The sequence below is a fragment of the Hydra vulgaris genome, chromosome 07, assembly GCF_038396675.1.
Source record: "Hydra vulgaris chromosome 07, alternate assembly HydraT2T_AEP".
Lineage (NCBI taxonomy): Eukaryota > Metazoa > Cnidaria > Hydrozoa > Anthoathecata > Hydridae > Hydra > Hydra vulgaris.
Genome location: NC_088926.1, coordinates 7,793,232 through 7,812,309, shown reverse-complemented (window position 1 = coordinate 7,812,309; position 19,078 = coordinate 7,793,232). Strand labels below are relative to the sequence as shown.

Here is a 19,078-nt window from a genome sequence, read left to right as displayed (position 1 = left end):
TAAAAAATTACCAAGGAAACCTTTACCGCGTTTTCTAAGCAAACGTTTTCTTCCTCTCCTAATTAACGCGTTATAAGTTCTAGGATGTGGTGTTTGTTTTTTATGTAAAAAAAACTTATCTTTTACCGTGTTTTCGATAATGTCTTATTCTCATATTTTAAAAATTTGATTTCTTTGTTTTTTATGATCAACAGAAGTCCAAACAAATCGATATATCGGTTTACCCACTCGTCCTAAATCTCGATTTTATTTGTTATTTTTATAACAAGTATTTGTTCTTCTATAACATACGAGTCCTTTTCTACAAATTTGATGCTTTATCTTTTTTAATTTACTTTTACGTCTTCTACGTCGAATAAATCTTAATCCACTAATATTAGGATCAGTTAAATCGTTTTCGTCAAAAGAACTTTTATCATAATAATCAAAAAAAGGATTTTTTGCTCTAGGAAACAAATTTTGTTGCTCTAGGAAACAAAATTGCTGTTCTAGGAAACAAATTTCGTTTAACATCTGTAAAATCAACGTCGTCTAAACGCATAATGTAAAACTTTTAAAAAAAGACTTGTATATTTTTTTAACTTGTATTTTTATACATCTTTTTATTTTTAAGGATATAATAAAAAATATACAGTCTTACAGTCTTACCTACTTATTCTGTCTTTATTTTTTCTTAGTAGGCCTACTTGTTTATGTTACTTTTATATTGTTTCTTTTTTTTTTAAAGCCGCCGTTATCTTACTTACTTACTTACTTAACCTTAGTTAACCTTACGTAACTTACTTAGTCTGCCTGAGTTCCTTAGCCTGCTTTACTCATTCTCACACACTCGTTCTCACACACTCAAATATTACATCAGTGAGCTTATGAGGCTCCCTGTTTTTAATATAGAACGTTACAATACAAACTTGTTAAATCATTCTTCAAATGTAAATGTTCAATATTTTTTAAATACCTTAATTCAACATGATATAATTCCAACAATAAGCAAATCAATCAGAATAACTAACACTTCATCAACATTACTGGATAATATATTTACTAATAATATTTATAATTGCCTCCTAGAATCTGGTATAATCAAAACTGACATAACAGATCATTTCCCAATATTCTTAATTACAAATAATATAACTGATAATTATTCTGCTTTAAAATCTACAATCCAAATGCGACAGATCAATGAAAACTCCTTGTTGCACTTTCGAAATCTCTTATCAGAAAAAATTGATTGGGACCTTATATTACAATCACAAGAGGCAAATAAGGCGTATGATCTTTTTTTGGCGCAGTTTTGTAAATATTACGATTTGGCATTTCCACTAAAAAAAATAGTTATAAATTCAAAATCACTTTTAAGCCCTTGGATGACCAAAGGTTTACTTAAATCATTTAAGAGAAAACAAAAACTTTATGAAAAATATCTAAAACATAAATCATTCACAAATGAAATAAATTACAAAAATTATAAAAGTTTATTTGAAAAAACAAAGAAACACTCTAAAAGAAATTATTATGCTAAGATGCTAAAAAAAACAGAAGGAAACCAGATTGTTAAAAAAAGATGTTCTATTAACCAGATAATTGGTAAAAAAAGATGTTCTAGCAATAATTTGCCACAAAAACTCATAATTGATGGGGAAATGATCAGTAATAAAGAAACCATCGTTGAAAAGCTCAACGACTATTTCCTTGAAGTTGGCCCAAATTTAGCAAGTAAAATCCCAAAAAACACCACAAATTTTAAATCCTATATAAAACCAACCAATATATCTATCAAAGAAGTTAGTTTAAATATAACTGAGGTGCGCAATGCGTACAATAGTCTGAAAAATAATAAATCCGCTGGCATTGATCAAATTAGCGTGAACGTAGTTAAAGCAATCTTCGATATCATAGAACCATCTTTGTTTCATATTTTTAACCTTTCAATACAATCCGGTATTGTACCGGAGAAATTAAAAATTGCTAAAATATCACCTATTTTTAAGACTGGCGATAACACAATTATGTCAAATTATAGACCTATTTCTGTCTTACCATGCTTTTCAAAATTGTTAGAACGTACTATGTATGATATGCTTAATAACTATTTAACCAAAAACAAAATACTGTATAACAAACAATTTGGATTCAAAAAAAAAACATTCAACGGATCATGCAGTAATCGATTTAATAAATTATATATCCGATGGGTTCAATAATGATTGTTATACACTAGGAGTTTTTATTGATTTGTCAAAAGCATTTGACACAGTTGACCATGACATACTTATAGAAAAACTAGAACTCTATGGAGTATTAAACAATAACCTACTCTGGTTTAAAAATTACCTGTCAAACAGGAAACAATACATAGTGTATAAAGAAAATGAAACAGGAAACAAATTTATAACTTGTGGTGTTCCCCAGGGATCCATCCTAGGACCACTATTATTCTTGTTGTACATTAACGATTTATATTTAGCTTCAAAGACTTTAAATCTTGTTTTGTTTGCTGGCGACTCTAATCTTTTTTACTCAAATAAAAATATAAAAGATCTTTTTAAAATATTTAATGAAGAACTAATAAAAGTTAATGATTTGATTATTTGTAATAAACTTTCATTAAATGTACTGAAAACTAAATTTTTGTTGTTTCATAAACCTAGTAAGAGTGATCACCTCCCTCTAAAATTACCCAATCTCTTTATGAATAATTCAGTAATTAAAAGAGAATCAAATGTAAACTTCCTGGGAATAATATTAGATGAAAATATATCATGGAAATCTCATATTAAATCTATTGAAAATAAAATTTCCAAAACTATTTCTGTTTTATATAGAGTTAAACCATTTCTTAATATCAAGTCTTTAAAAATTATATATTTTTCATTTATCCATAGTTATCTATCCTATTGCAATATTGCATGGGTAAGTAGCAACTATGGAAAGCTTAAAAAAATTTATAGTAAACAAAAAATTGCATGCAAAATTATTTTTGGCGTTAAGAGAACTGCTCATGGAGAGCCTTTTTTAATGGAACTTAATGCACTCAATGTTTATAAACTTAACATATATCAAGTTATGCTGTTCATGTTTAAATCTAAACATGGTTTGTCGCTTAATATATTTCACTCTTACTTTACTAAAATTTCTCATAAGTACCCCACAAATTTTTCAAATGATAATTTTGTAGTTCCAAGATTTTATTTCAAACTCAGTTCATTCCAAATTCAATATCGTGGAGCATTTCTATGGAATGAATTTTTTTAAAAAATTAATAAAAATAACATTCTTCAAAACATATCTTTTGAACAATTCAAAATAGTATGTAAACGTTTCTTATTAGGAAAAAATTTCGATCTAAAATATTTATTTTAAAATTTGATTATAAAATAATAAAAATATATATATAAACTGAATAGGTTTTCATCTACTTTTTTTTGTTTGTTTTTTTTGTGAAAAAGTCATAACTTATTTTTTTTTTGATCTTATGACTTTTATTTTTCATTTAAATTTGTTGTTATTGAAAACTTATGCTATTTTTTTTTTTTTTTTTTTTTTTTTTTTTAGTATTGTATTTGCCGATTGAAAATAATTTACACTCGTAATTTATAAAAACAAATATTTATATGACTGGGGCTTGAAGAAGACAAAATTCATCTTATCATTAAGCCCCCCCCCCCCCAAAAAAAAAAAAAAAATGCATATTCATCAAATAAAATGTTTTAACAAAATGCAAAAAATAAAATATATAACGTTTAAAATATTTAGTAATTCAAAGAGTATTTATATTTAAGAACTGATTAGTAAAATAAGATGATATAGAAGTATTAATATTACAAAAAGAATTTACAATAACTTTTTTTAATAAAAATTGAAATTATAAAATTTTACAATATTTTTAGTAATTAGTATTTCAAATAATAAAACTTAAAAAAATCGTTTGTAAATTCAAAACTTATAAGATAAGAAATACATTTACAATAGCAGACTATTGTTTAGAATATTAAATATAATATTAAAGAGTAATTAGTAGGTTAATTTTTGTTTTTGTTTGCTAGTTTAAAAAGCTTTTTAATATCTTTAATATTTTAATATCTTATTATAAGTTTTATAATATCTTTGTAGAAATATATATATATATATATATATATATATATATATATATATATATATATATATATATATATATATATATATATATATACTTTTATGTTTAAAGTTTTTAAATTGTAATATTAACTGACGGCTTCAATGTTAACGGGGCTCGGTGATAAGACAGTATGTCTTCTTCATGCTCCGGCCATTTATTATATATGTAAACGGTTTATCTCATTGTAAATATACGGCAAAATTATACGGCAAAATAAAATTAAAAAAAAAAAAAAAAAAAAAAAAAAGTTTCTAGAAATTGTCATCATTACATCATTTGGCTTCCACCTCCCTATTGCCGTTAGTCCAAGGGAGTTTTTTTTCCCCAAAGTTGTGAAAAACACTCCCGTGGCTTCTGCTTCTTATCTTTTAAAAATCTAAAATGGTTAAATTTTTGAAACGTTCTTAAAAGGTTTAAATTAAGTATTATGTTTAAAAAAATTTTAATTGATTCAGCGACGCTTCTTTTTTTACGTTTCCAACCTATAAGCCGCCTTCAGGCATTATTTGTATTATACACCCGTCGATATAAATTTACTTTACTGCACCTATCCTCGTTTACGTGAGCCAATGTATACAGTAAATACATTGACTGCAGTAGGGTAAAGATGGCATATCGGCACAGTGGGGCATAACGGGACAGTTATACCTGAAGCCTTTTATCTTACAATAAATTTTTTATTCGAAAAAATATTTTAAACTATTGTGTCTCATTATTGTAAAAAAAGTTTAATGTATGAAATACCAAAATGCATTAAAAGAACCATAATGCATCCGTAAGTTTGCGAAAAGCAAAATTTGCCTATTTTCTTAAGCGATACAACGACAAACGATCTTGAACTATTGCTAATTTGTGCATGAGCGTGAAATTTGCCCCGTTTTCCCCGTTTGCAAAATCTAAAAATTTTGCTAGTCTAAAGTTTTGTTACATTGGTCGTCGTAGTTTATTTTTAGATATTGCTTTTTATTTTTTCGTTTTCTTATATCAATGAGTTTTTGATGATGAGAAATGATATGAGAAAATTTATAAAAAACAGTGTTAACTATGATTGGTTTATCTGCAACTAGCATTTATTTCTTAAGTGTTCCTATATGCCCTGCTCTACCCTACATGCACTGCGACCACGATAATGTAAGCTGTATGACCTAGATAGCGTGTATTTTTCGTCATTGCAATGTGTATCAAAGCGTGGCAAGTGTAACCATACTAAAGGTTTCACAAACTTCAAAATCTTAAAAATGTATGGATTAATTTGATATTAACTTATTCTGTGAAACTTTAAAATATAAAATTGATAAATAAGTATAACTTTTTATCAACAACAATTTTAGGAAAAATGGTAATACTACCTCATGAGGCTGACTAAAGTGACATCCTAGGAGCTACACCATCTTTATTTCAGAATTGCTTCTGATTAACTTTATTTAAAATTAGTTTTATTTGCTGTAACCATTCAAAATGTTGATAAAATTTTATCGTCAAAAGTTTGTTGTTTTTATTGTTTACTTTTTTTTTAATTCTGACGATCTCATTTTATAAGATTCCCCCATTTAATTGGCAAATGAGAGTATTAATCTATTTGTTATATTTTGAACTGAATAGCTTAGACCGTCATCAGACCTAAAATAATGCTATTATAAAAGCCGTTTCAACTTAAACCATATTAAAAACCATTTAAAAGACCATTGTTTCCACACTTAAAAAATGGAAATCACAAAGTTTCACTTAATTTAACCTGAATTTCAAGTTTATCATATTATAAGATCCTAAAAATCAAAATAAAAAATTTTACAAAAAATAAAATAAAACTCTTTGCTTAAAATCATGCCAAAAATCTTACTATTTTTTCGGAAACACAGAAAAAAATTTTAATTTTAAAACAAAATATACATCCTAAAAGTAGAATATAATACCTAACTCAAATTATAAAATATTTCAAATATTTCTGGGGTAAAAGTTTAAACATAAAGCAATCTCTTAAAAACGCGTAAAAATCATTAAAGATTATACCCTAGCACTTGATTTGACTTTCAAAACACTTTTTAAAAAGTTCTAGGCCAATTCAGTCGTGATCAGTGGAATTTTTTTCTTTAACCTTAAGTTTCATTTGCAACAGACTCGAAATTTTTTTTATCTGCTAAGTGATTTCTTTTATCGGTCTTTATGAGTTTTAGCTGACTAAGCTCTGTAGCATTAAGAAAATAGAAGGTCAACGCAGATTGTTTCGTGATTTAAAAAATTTCTGCAAATCAAAACTTGTCTCGACGGAATTGTTTTGGAATATTGATTGAAAAAAGTTCAGCCGTCATTGCCTTTAAAGCAGACTTGATTTCTACTCCTAATGCTTTTGTTTCTGAAAAAATGTGATTCGTCCACTCAGACTGCAGCCAGGCGAAAGTGCTCTGCATTTTTTTAATTTATAAACCGTGCAAAATTAAAAGTTTTAAAATAAATTAAACAAAATTAAAAAAATTGTACAGTAAACAAAAACATGCGTGCAGATTATTATTTGGAGCTGATAAAATTGTACCATGCGAGCCTCTTCTGCGTATACTAGGCGCATTAAACTTTTATAAAATCAACTTACATCAACTTTTAATGTTCATGTATAAAATAAAAATGGGACTATTTCCTAAAATATTTTAGTCTTATTTTGAAAAAGTAGTGCATGAATACCTGACACAATTTTCAGATAATGACTACATTGTCCCTAAATATAATTCAAAACAAATCACATATTCAATTCAATATCGTGGACCTTATATGTGGAAAAAGTTTCTTAACATTGCAAATACGAAAAAAGTTAGTATACGACAGTTTAAAAATGAATCGAAACAGGTGTTATTACTTATGGATTTTAACATTTACTGAGTTTTTGAATATTATTCTTTTTTATTAATGAATAATATACTATTAATGAATTTTTATTTATTTTATTTTAATTCAAATTGGTTTTAAAATATACATAAATATTACGCTTTTTGTAAATTAAGCACTCTTTTATTTTTAATTTTTCGTTCTTTATTTAAATATTACTTTATTACAAATTGTTATATATTTTATATTCATATTTTTCAATAAATACTTTGTATAATATACGTATATAGTGTGGCTCTTGTAAATACGTGCTCTTTAATTAATTAATTTATTTTTTGTTTTTCTTTATTACTTTCATTCAGTTTTTCTTGTTTACTTGATTATTACTCTTAACATGAATATTTTTCTCGAAGTATTTCTTAAACTAATTGTTATTTATTTTTACATTTATAATTATCAATAAACAGTTTGTAAAGTATAAATATATTATGCGGTTATTGTAAATACGTACGATTGGGGTTCCGTGATAGGAAATAATGTCTTCCACTTGCCCCGTTAGTGTTTTTATTTATAAACTTTTAAATTGTAAAAATTATTAAATGGCGAAATAAACAAACGAAACTCAAAAACAAAAAAAACGAAAAAATTGGAAAACGTCTTAGAAGAGGAGAAAGGTTTGACAAAGCTGCGTTTTGTCTAGGCCAAACGTAGGATCAAGTACTTTGCAAATGTTGAAAAAATGATCTATGAAAGAGAATTTATAACTCTAGAAAGAGATTTCTTTAGATGTATAAAAGGTTTATAGCAGCCGTGGCGCAGTGGTAGCGCACTTGCCTCAGAAACAAAGGATCCTTGGTTCAAACCGACGTCGCAAAACTTGCCCAGAGGTGGCTCTGGGCAAGTTTTGCGACGTCGGTTAGGAAGGAGGCGTCAACTTCCAATTAAATGCTCATCCGCGTTGCTCTGTGTAAGGACTCCTTGGGGCATCTAAATTAAAAATAAATAAATAAAATAAAAACAAAAGAAACTTTCATGGATTACTGCATGATTTCAATTTATGATTACCATCATTCGAGTCCACAATGACGACAATCATAAATTCACGACAATTTTCAAAATACTTATCTAAATATTCATGTTGAGAGAATACGGTAGAAGGTGCAAATGGACCAGCTACAATCGGTAGAGTAGAGAGATTGTTTTCTTTGTCAGAAAAAGACACTGTGAATGCATCGACAAAATCTGCAATGGTAATACAATAGATTTATGCAGTAAACGCATAAATATTTTTATTCCAAGTAATTTTATATTTAAAACAGAAAAATCTTAACATAAAAACAAAAATCAATAGTCGAAAAAAAAATTTAGTCAACACTTTTAAAGAATTTAAAGATTGTTTCAACCGGATTATAAAAATCTCTTTTGTGATTAGTTTGTGTATTGAGTCAATTAGAATTGACAAAATACAACGTGGTCGTAAAATACAAATTTACGTTGGGAGTAAAAATCTCATGACAGTAAAAATTTAATACAAGGTTTTTACAAGTGAACAACATTTTTTCTACTCGAGAGTAAAAATTTATTATTAGGTAAAAACCTAGTAGTGAAAATCTCATGCTGCACCTGAATTTATATAGGTAAAAAAATATCCATAGAATATTATTTGGCTTAACTAAAGCGCGTTTACTCATTTTCAATTACGTTGCAAAAATATTTCTTAAAAACAAGTTTAGTGTTACTAAAAGTTTTTAATATTGAAAAAATTGAATTCAAGCCGACATCAAATAAAATTGGTTTTATCAAATCCTAATAAATATTAAAGGATGTTGTATTTTTCATTTTTTTTTTTTTTGGAATCTTTTATGACTTAAGCAAAAATTTAATGTTATGGTCGTAAAATTAAAGTTTTAGCATGAGGAATGGGCAACAAAATATCACATTATGATTATAAATTGACAATTTATTTATCATAAACTTTTGTCAAAATGGTTTTTTCGCCCAAAAATGAAATTTCCAATGTTTTAGAAATTCGTTTTAAATATGAAACTAGAAACACAGAAAATTTTTTTTTGTCAAGCAGACAATACATTTTTTGCTGAGTATTTCTTATTTTGATTTTAAATAAGCAATTCATTTTCACGAACAAGTCAAGTTGTAAAGATATTTGGGCTCAAATGTTTAGTATTTGGAGTAAAATTCCTAGTATTGTCAGAAAAAAATTATTCAAAAGAAGGTCATCCTGGGTCTCGATAGAAGCGTATTTTCATAGAGATTTTAAAAATAATGTTTGTTGGTTATAAAAATAATTTTTTTTTTATTTTGTAAATTTTATAAATGTAAATAAATTTGAATAAAATTTAATTTTATTCAATTTTATTTACATTTATTCGAATAACAACCACTCTGACAAAATTACTATTTTTTATTAAATGCTCAAATTTTTAGCAATAAATCATATAAAACGCAAATTTGGTGTCAAATCTTTTACATTAGCTATTAAATGATTTACAAACTGCTTAAAAACAAGCGTGAAAATGTTTTTCATTAATTTCAACGGCGGGGAGCAAAACTTCCGACTCTAATTTATAAGACGGAGAAAGAAGACTTTGGAGGCGGCTTCGAAATTGTTTTGCCTCCGAAATTTCTTCTGGAGACAACCACCAATGATTTCTGCTTCCTAATTGACATTAATATCTCAAAAACATTTTGGAGACTACGCCAACTACTAAAGAAGATAGGTGAAAGCAAAAAGATTTACGTCGTTTGTTAACACATGTAGATATCTTCTTTTAAACTGGTTTGAATTTAAATGACTAACCGGTGCCAAATAAAATTTTTTTGAAGTTTACTGAATTATATTTAAAAAAAGAAACTTAATGTACTTTGTTTATTTTTAGTTATTTTTTCTTTTAAGTAATGTTATGCCTATGCTTTAATTATATGATGTTTGTAAGTAACAAGTATGATTTCATTGAAAGTATAATAATTTTAGAAAAACAATACATTCTATGATTTTAAAAGTGCAATTATTCCAGTGGGCACGGGACCTAAAAAAGACGTTTAAAAGACGTCTTTTTTACGTCTCATGCCGACTGTGAAATGTTCGTTGACGCTAAAAAAATTCACTCATAAATACGAAGCAAATGCTGCTGCAAAATGTCCAAAAAAATCTAAAAGTTTAAATTTAATTTCGGCGATGAATCATTGAAGAGAATGCAAGGACGGCCAAAATTAAAATTCTACTATGATAGTGTAATTAAAGGTCACAGAAAATGAAAAAACAATTATCAAACTAAATACGAAGTAAAAAGTTTCAGTTTATGTAGCCATCTAACCGCGAGGCATATCATATGTTATACACTACCGTTCATAATTATTCGAATAGCATTAGCTTTTTAAAAAAAATGCTTTTTTTTATTTAACTATTTTTTATGTTTGTTTTTGCACTATTAGTAGTGTAGTGTTAAGGTGTGGGGCAGTTTTAGTTAGAATGCCAGAGGTGACTTTGTGAAACTAGAGGGAGTAATGAAAAAAGTAGTTGACTTGTACATCTGGAAAATTTATGCTACACTTTATGCATGCACCCTTCACCTTATACATTTCACCTTCGGTAATAGGATGGGTAAATGAGAAGCTATTCATTTTTTCAATAGAAAATGAACTTGAAGCTTAAATCAAAAACATATTTTTCAAAAAATTTGTTTAAGTTATTTGACTGAGTTTGAGAACGATAGAATATTACATAAAATGGTTAAGCTTCCCCAATCACAAGATTTCTCTACTATCGGATTTTTATGGGAGGAATTAAAATTAATTTAAAAAACTAATGCCAAATGATGCATAAGATGTGGAAAACAAAACTTATTAGTTAGTGGCATAAAATTGACTTCGACAAAATGGATAAATGTTAAGTAGAAATTTATCTAATCAGACTTATATTAATTTTTTTGTAAACCAAATAAAAAGCAAGATAACATATAATTCAGGTAGACTTTGCTTACAGTTTCTCTCCCAATAGTAAGTAAAAATATATCTTATTTTTGAAAAGTACGACGACTCGAATAATTATGAACGGCAGTGCATAGCAGCCGTTCATAATTATTCGAATGGTCCTAACCCTATAATATATTAGTTTAATTTATTTCAAAATGCTGTTACACTTTAATTAGACTTTAGGATAGTAGTTGCAAAAATACACAAAATTTAATTTTCGGCCCTATACTACTTCTTGCTTATATTGGTCACATCTGTTTCTCTTAAAATACTGTTTAGTGTGAGAGTCACATGAAAAAGAAAGTAACTATGAGAAAGACAACAAAATGACATATAAAACTTCTAATTAAAGTTACAAATGTAAATCAAGTTTTTTTCTACTGGAGTGCATTCGATTACCAAAACACTTGCGAGGTTTAAATCGCTGATTTATCTAGGTTTAAAACTTAATTTATTTAGCTTAAATTAACTTCAAATAACTGTAAACGATTTTCATCAGTAGAACTTCATTTTCAAATTATCAATTATCATTATTGGTATTTTGATTGCTAAAAAAAAAAGTTATTTGTTAAAGTTTGTAAGTTTCTTTGTTAGGGAGATTTAGAAGCTAAAGCACAGCTTATTTATATGGAGCACATCAAAGTGACAAAACGTCATCAAATGTTAACTTTGCGGCAAATTGTATATATGGTTTCCATGAGAGATCAGTATTGAGAAATAGTTCAAGAACACTTAAGTTAGACGAATCACTAAGGCTGTTGCCATTCATCAATATAGGAGTATCAACCGTGTGCGAAAACTGTTAGCAGTAAATAAAAAAGTTTGCATTCCTAAACAATCGCCGAAGAGAGATCAGATTTAAGATCGGCTGTCTTTTCTATGAGGACCAAAATGACCAAATAAATACCCCAGTTATCCCGAGTTTCGACATCTTTTTGTCAAAAACTGGGGTTTATAATTGTGTCATTAAAAAAAGTTTTAAAAGTTTTCCTTTTAATAAAATAAAATCCTGACAAAACTTTAAATGAATTTTATATGAATTTAAAAATGTTTCTCAAAGCATATGAGTAATCTGGTAAAAAAAAGTACTAATATTATTAAAATGAAAGTTGTATACAATTTCAATTATAATATTAATTAAGAATATAGGAATAAATATTTCAACAAATCTAAAATACTTTCCACATTTAAATACTAGATAATTTAAAATTTAAAAGTTAATAAATAAAAAAAATGTAGTTCCTATTAAGTTTAATAAGTAAATTTGTTTAAAAAATTTCACAAATTCTTTTTAATTATTATCTCTTAAATTTGAAACATATTTTTTTGTTAGAAACTTTGTAATACTTGCATCATCTTTTTTGAAATAATTCCATAACTATATTCTTTATGTATTATTCTTAGCTGTATTTGTAATCTGAACTATATTCCATAACTATATCGAAATGTTATTGAATACTCTATATTTATTTTTTGGATAATTTATAAAAATTCTATTAATTTGTTCTTGACAAATACTTTTTGTATAGATTTTTATCAAATTAATAAGTAAAATTAGCTGGATGAGTATATTTTTATATTTATAGGAATTATTAATATTGATTATTATTTATTCCATAAATTTTCATCATTTTTTAACCTCTTATTAATTTATATTAATAAAATTAGATAGAGTAAGCAGAGCAGAGGCGACTTTACAAATAAAATGAGGGTTGGGTTTGGGGAGAGGGGGTAGTAAATCCTTAAAAAGTACCGAATCACTGTGGGCGATGGTGTGCAAAAAGTCAAAAGTATTTTTATTCAATTTTTATATAAAAAACTACTATTCAATGAACTTAACATAATAATTTACATAAAAACATAAAAATTGTTAATCAGAAAATGCACCTTCATTAAAGATTTTTAACCTTAAGTTGTCACCCTGAACAATATTTTAGGCGGTCAAGCGCTTTCCTAAAAAAGTTTAAAAAAATATTTTTTTATATGTTTTGCCATTTAATGTTAGGTAATTTATGTTACTACAAATTTGAATTGTAGTTTTAATCTATATATTGGCAATCAATTGCCATTTTTGTTGCATTATTTCTAATAATAATAATATTTATTCTAATAATAATAATATTTATTCTAAAAATAGAAAAGTTATCTATATATGTATATACATATATATATATATATATATATATATATATATATATATATATATATATATATATATATATATATATATATATATATATATATATATACATATATATATATATATATATATATATGTATATACATATATAGATAACTTTTCTATTTTTAGAATAAATAATATAACAATTAAGTACCATTATATATACAATTGTATTAGATCCAACAATATGTCTATACAATATCTAACAATTTATGATCAATTAGTTGTCAATTTCGACTTAGATGATTCTGAAATTATTAGAAACAAATATATTGCATTCTTAAAGAACTTGAAGTCTCGTTGGAATGATATTAGCCGCAAAGCTGCAGTATTTGAGAAAAAGTATGCAAAATGGTGTGATTCTGACTTTATATCTTCTGCATATGTTCCACCTGCTACTCCAAAAATTGCTACCACTCCTCTTGGTAGGCCTAATTTAAATCTTGATGAGTCCTCTTTGAGATCTAAGTATAGAAAAGTTGCTGAAATAGATCAATACTCAGCTATCCAACTATTATTTGCAACTAAATTCAAATTTGTGTGTAAAATAATGAGCCTAAAAAAGCTGAATTAGCAGAGAATTTGTTAGTGGATACTATATTCCCATCTTATATGTGTACTGATGAAGCTTTAGCCCTTATTTTAGATTGTAATTTGATAAAGGCATCTTATTAACTGATGAAAAACAAAACTGATGAAACGGAATGCAATCTTTACCCAGCATATGATAATGTTAGAGTGGCAAAAATTCGGTGCTATACTAAAAATATTTGTGTAACTGACTCTACTGCTAGTGTTCCACTTCAAGATCTACTGGATCACACTACAACAAGGCTTTTGGAGACACAGACTGGTGTTGTAAATGCAAATGAGTATAGTAGAGTAACTCTAATATATAAAGCTGGTTTTGATGACTCAAGTGGGCATAGTATTTAAAAACAAGCTTATAATGATGATGAGTGTACTAGGAATCTGAAGAGTGAGAAGTTTCTGTTTATTACATCCTCTGTGCCTTTAGAACTCTCATCTATCATCAATGATAAAAAGATTATTCTTTGGAGAAATTCTAAACCATAATCTACTTTGTACTGTCCGCCTTTGCGATTTAAATTTGAAGAGGAAACTGTAGACCTTCTTCGTAGTGAGGAATTTACATTAAAAAATGAAATCAAACAGCTAACTAAAACAAGCTATATCCTACTTAATAGCAAGTCTATTGATGTTGATCATAAAATTGAAATTACTATGGTAGATGGCAAAGCCCATACTGCATATCTGATTTAATTGACTCATCATAGTGCTGCAAAAAATAACGCATTCATAAGATGCTCAAACCTTATATTGGTACTCATGCCAAATATAGTGAATGTAGCACTATTAATTTTGTATCAAAATTGGCCATTCTGACCCACTGTAAGGAGGGGGGGAGGGAGTACCACCCCCTTCCTGTAAAAACGCCTCTGTGAGTAAGGTTGTTTATATATTTATATGAAAATCAGGTGTTGGTAAATATTTATTTTATAAACATTTATCATTATTTATAACTCTCATTAGGGGTTCAGTAAGCGCTCTTCTTTTTTCCTGAAATAATTCTAAATCCATTTTTTTGCACACTAAGTATATTTTTATGTTTTTTAGGTTGTTGCGCATGTAATTTAAACTAGCCCATGTAATATTAGCATAATGTTGCCCATGTAATATTAGCTAGCCCATTTAATATTAGCATTATTAACCAAAAAATGAATTAAAAAAACGTATATTAATTTTAGCCTAAGTGTGTACACGTAAGGATGAACATGTTACATCAATGTAAGACCAATCTATCTACTAACTTTTGATTGTGCATATTTAATACGGGGAAACCAAATTATATGTTTGTCGACAAGTGTTCCTAAAAATTTAATAGTTTAATTTTTTTATGATTTACAATTAAACTTGGTAACTTAAGGGATCATTTAGTTGATGAAATAGTTTGTATGAAAGTTTGTATGTATACTTTATTTTTATAACATTTTATTACTATTTATTTGCCCTAAACCAATCATTTACCTTATATTGCTGTATTAAACTATTGCATATTGTATTGCTCCAGGATTTAAAAATTATTTCAAACTTTAATTTCTAATTATTAGATGGTTTTCTATACTTTATATATATAATCATATGGTTTGTAACTTAACTTAATTATTCGATGCTTAATTACTCACGATTTTATAATTATCTGGTATGTTGTAAACAAAACTAATTCTTCTCCCACTAGCAATATAATATCTTCGTAAACGGATGAGTTATTCATTAGATTAAATTTAGTAAAGATTTTGCGCGAATTTACTTGTTAAACACTATATATATTCTATATAGTATATTCTACGTCTATATAGTATATTCTATACAGTATATTCTACATCATCACTCTCTATAGTATATTCTATATAGTATATTCTATTTAGTATATTCTATATAGTATATTCTATATAGTATATTCTATATAGTATATTCTACGTCATCACTCTCTATGACATGAATGCTAATTCTTTCTAGAATACTTTGATGAGAGCATTGGATTAAAGAGAAAAAAATCTGGCAAAAGTTCAATTCTTTTTAAACGTAGGTTTTTAAGCCATTTTGGTAAATAAAAAACTAATAAATTTTGCATTTTTTACCTAAAATAAATGTGCATGCAACTAAAAATTATCTAAGGCATATCTAGGTATTATTAAACTTTATTTCAAAATTATAAGTATAACTACAATATATTAATATTATCCGTTTCTTATCAAGTTAATATTGAAGAATATAGAAACATTACTTTTTAACTTTCTAGTTAATATTTTGTCTTTTCTACCTTGGCACAGGTAAGCTGTAAACAAGACAATAAGTTAAAATAGTTTTGTTTTCGCATCAATGCATCCTTTGACTAGTTGAGGTAAACTTTGATTATTGATTGATTGTGTTTTGATGTTAAATTTGATAAAGTCAGAGCAAAATGAAAGTGACTTTATCAATGTGGTGGGCAAATTTAAATTGTTGCATTAGTTCACCCCATGTCCTGTATTCTTCTAAGGATGTAAGTTTTGTAGATGTTTCTCCTATGATATGGTTTTAGTCATACGTCTTTGAACTTTCTCTATGATTGCAAATTTTTTTTTAGATAACAAAACCCAACCTGGACTGTATACTCTTCGTGTAGGCAAATGTATGCAAGGTACAAAATTTTCCATATTCAAGCAATATAGCTAGATTGCGGCTATGAAAAGCTTTTTTAAGACGAGTAACCAAATAATTTGCAATTGAAATTGCAGTTTTTATGTGGTGTTTAATCTTTAAATTATTTAAAACTATGATACTGAGGTCTTGTTCAATTATAGATTCTTTAAGTGCACGGTGGGTTTTATCTTACTGTGTGATTGTGTATGAGTGTTTTGAATTATTGTTAATACGTCCAACATGCATTACTCTACAGTTATTGATGTTAAAAAGCATTAGCCACTTGTGTGACCAGTGAGCAGTGTTATCTACGTCAATTTGAAGGAAGATGGCATTTAAAGCAACTTGATGACTCCGATATTTTTACAGTCATCAGCATAAACTTTAATATGATGTATTATGGTGTCTTTCAATTTCCTAACATTTATGTAATAATATTGCAGTTTGTGAGACAAAATCTATTAGGGGATTTATCAATTGTCTTGGTAAAATCTGTATAAATCACATTGGTGGAGAAACCTAGGTGCATATTTTGTAATAGTGTGCTTTCAGAAAATTTAACACATCCTCGCTTAGGTACAAAACCGTGTTGAGCATTGGTTGTTAAACTTTATGTTGGGAAAAATTTCATTATAAGATCATGTGTCAGTAAATTTGGTCTGTAATTTGACGTTGAAGCTTACTACCATCTTTAAAACTAGTGCAATTTTTTTCACAAATCCGGATTATTACCGGTAGATACAGATTTCTGGTAGATTAATTTTTATAAATGCGTGGATATATTTTGCTGCAACACACAGCTTTATTTTTTGACAATCCTTAAAAAATTATTCTATACCATACTCCTGAACGTTGAGTGCATGTAGCAATTTAATTGGACCATAATTTAACGTTTTTTTTACTACTGATTTTACCTCTCATGTAGCCCATGGTTTATCTTTTTCTTTTCTTGTCTTTTTTTTTTTTACAGAACACATGTCATCAACATCAGCTCTTAAATGAAGGTGATGCTAGCTAATGATACAAAATGTTGTTGATATGTGTTCTGTCATAGATAATTTGTAGATGCCAACAAGCGAGTTATTTTTGATTTCCTGACATTAAAACAAGGCGGCCCAGTTGTTTCAGGCTTTTTTGTGGGATAGGGTTCAGACTTCTGACAAGACTCAAACGTAAAAGTATTGGTGCTGTCTCTTAGCAATAGACAAAATACCAATAATAACACAGTGTGGTTGATTTGTTTTTGTAAAACTAGAGGGTCATATTCTAAAACTTTTATGAACTTTTTTGGATCATCACTTGTAATTAGTGTTGTAAACACTTTATTAACACATTGTAATTCATTATTAACACTTGTAATTAGTGTTAATAATGGTTTAACAAAATTTGAATGAAGGTAAGTTAGAAACGTTATTAGCTTTGCTAAATTTTTATCTTCCAAACATAATTGGAACCTCAAATCTTGAGATTCTATTTATCACATTTATCACGTGTCCAATGGTTGCAACTATACTAACTATTTTAACAGACTTATACCGTCGATGACAAAGAATGATTTAATTAAATAACTTAACTTCATTGGTTTTAGTATAAAAATATACCTAATTTAGCTCTACCCTATCTACTTTACGCATCTGTACTGCACGCAAAAATACGCTTTCCACAGCAAAATATTTTACCAACGAAACCATTTAAATTAATTCTAATATTTTAAAAACTTACACTTTACTTAAACTTCACTAACTTTTTCAGAAATAAAAATTAAAAATTTGCAACGGAGAATGAAATTAGCAAAAGACAATTTTTGGAGTGTGGATTTGAAGTAGCGATACCACCCAGTAAGCAGGGCCGGCGCGAGTAGGTGTCACGTGGGGCCCACACACCCACTTCCATCTTGCCCGTGAAAAAATTTTTATAATTTCTATCAAATTTTATCAACAAATGGAATGGAAGCTGATGGGATTGCTTATGCACCTTCAATACAAGTTAAAGTTGTAAATAAAGATGATGTCCTATATCGTTAATCAGACTATTCAAAAATCAGAGAGCAGCAAATTTTAAGAAGGTTTGCAAATAAACATTGTAAAAGTGCAGAAAAAAAAATTACCAACAATCTAACACCAAAACATGACTGTAGAAAATTAAAAGCATCACTAATGGTTGTTTGTGGAATTCACAATTAGGCATTTAAATTATTACAAAGTTTTTGAAGCTATAAAGAACTATTATCGTGCAAAATCGTGGTTTTTGTGACCTTTACTGGTAACATGGCCAAAATAAAAACAATGCCTGCTTGATTAAACGTCCGGAACACTGGTGCAGGGACTTAGCTTAACAGACAATGTGGCAAAACTATCACGTTTTTTAAAGTTAGGGCATGATGTCATCAAGGGGTGTAGCAAACACAAATAGGGTATATTTACAACGAACCAACAAGTAGGAAAACAGCAAATTTTTTTTCACTTCGCTAGTTCCAATATACATTATGAATGCTACAGAAATCATTCTTATCGGTGTATAACTCAAAATTATCGGTTAATTTGTTACCAATTTTAGAGAGAAACTTCTTTCACAAAACCTTAAGCAGAATAAAAAGTTATAACCTGATCACTTACATCCCACAACAATTGTCTCAGAAGAAGAAAGAAACCTGATCACTTACATCCCACAACAATTGCCTCAAAAGAAGTGCAACACTAAGATAAAGAGTTTGAAGCGCCAACACTGAGACTTCTTCTTAA

The 19,078-nt window shown here is 27.6% G+C and overlaps 1 protein-coding gene across 1 annotated transcript; it reads left to right on the top strand.

Moving 5' to 3' along the window:
- The first annotated feature begins 866 nt into the window (after window positions 1–866).
- On the top strand, window positions 867–2,204 carry LOC136082540 (uncharacterized). Its single transcript, XM_065801950.1, has one exon. It carries the CDS (start codon window positions 867–869, stop codon window positions 2,202–2,204), a length of 1,338 nt encoding a protein of 445 aa, XP_065658022.1.
- Window positions 2,205–19,078: the final 16,874 nt, after the last annotated feature.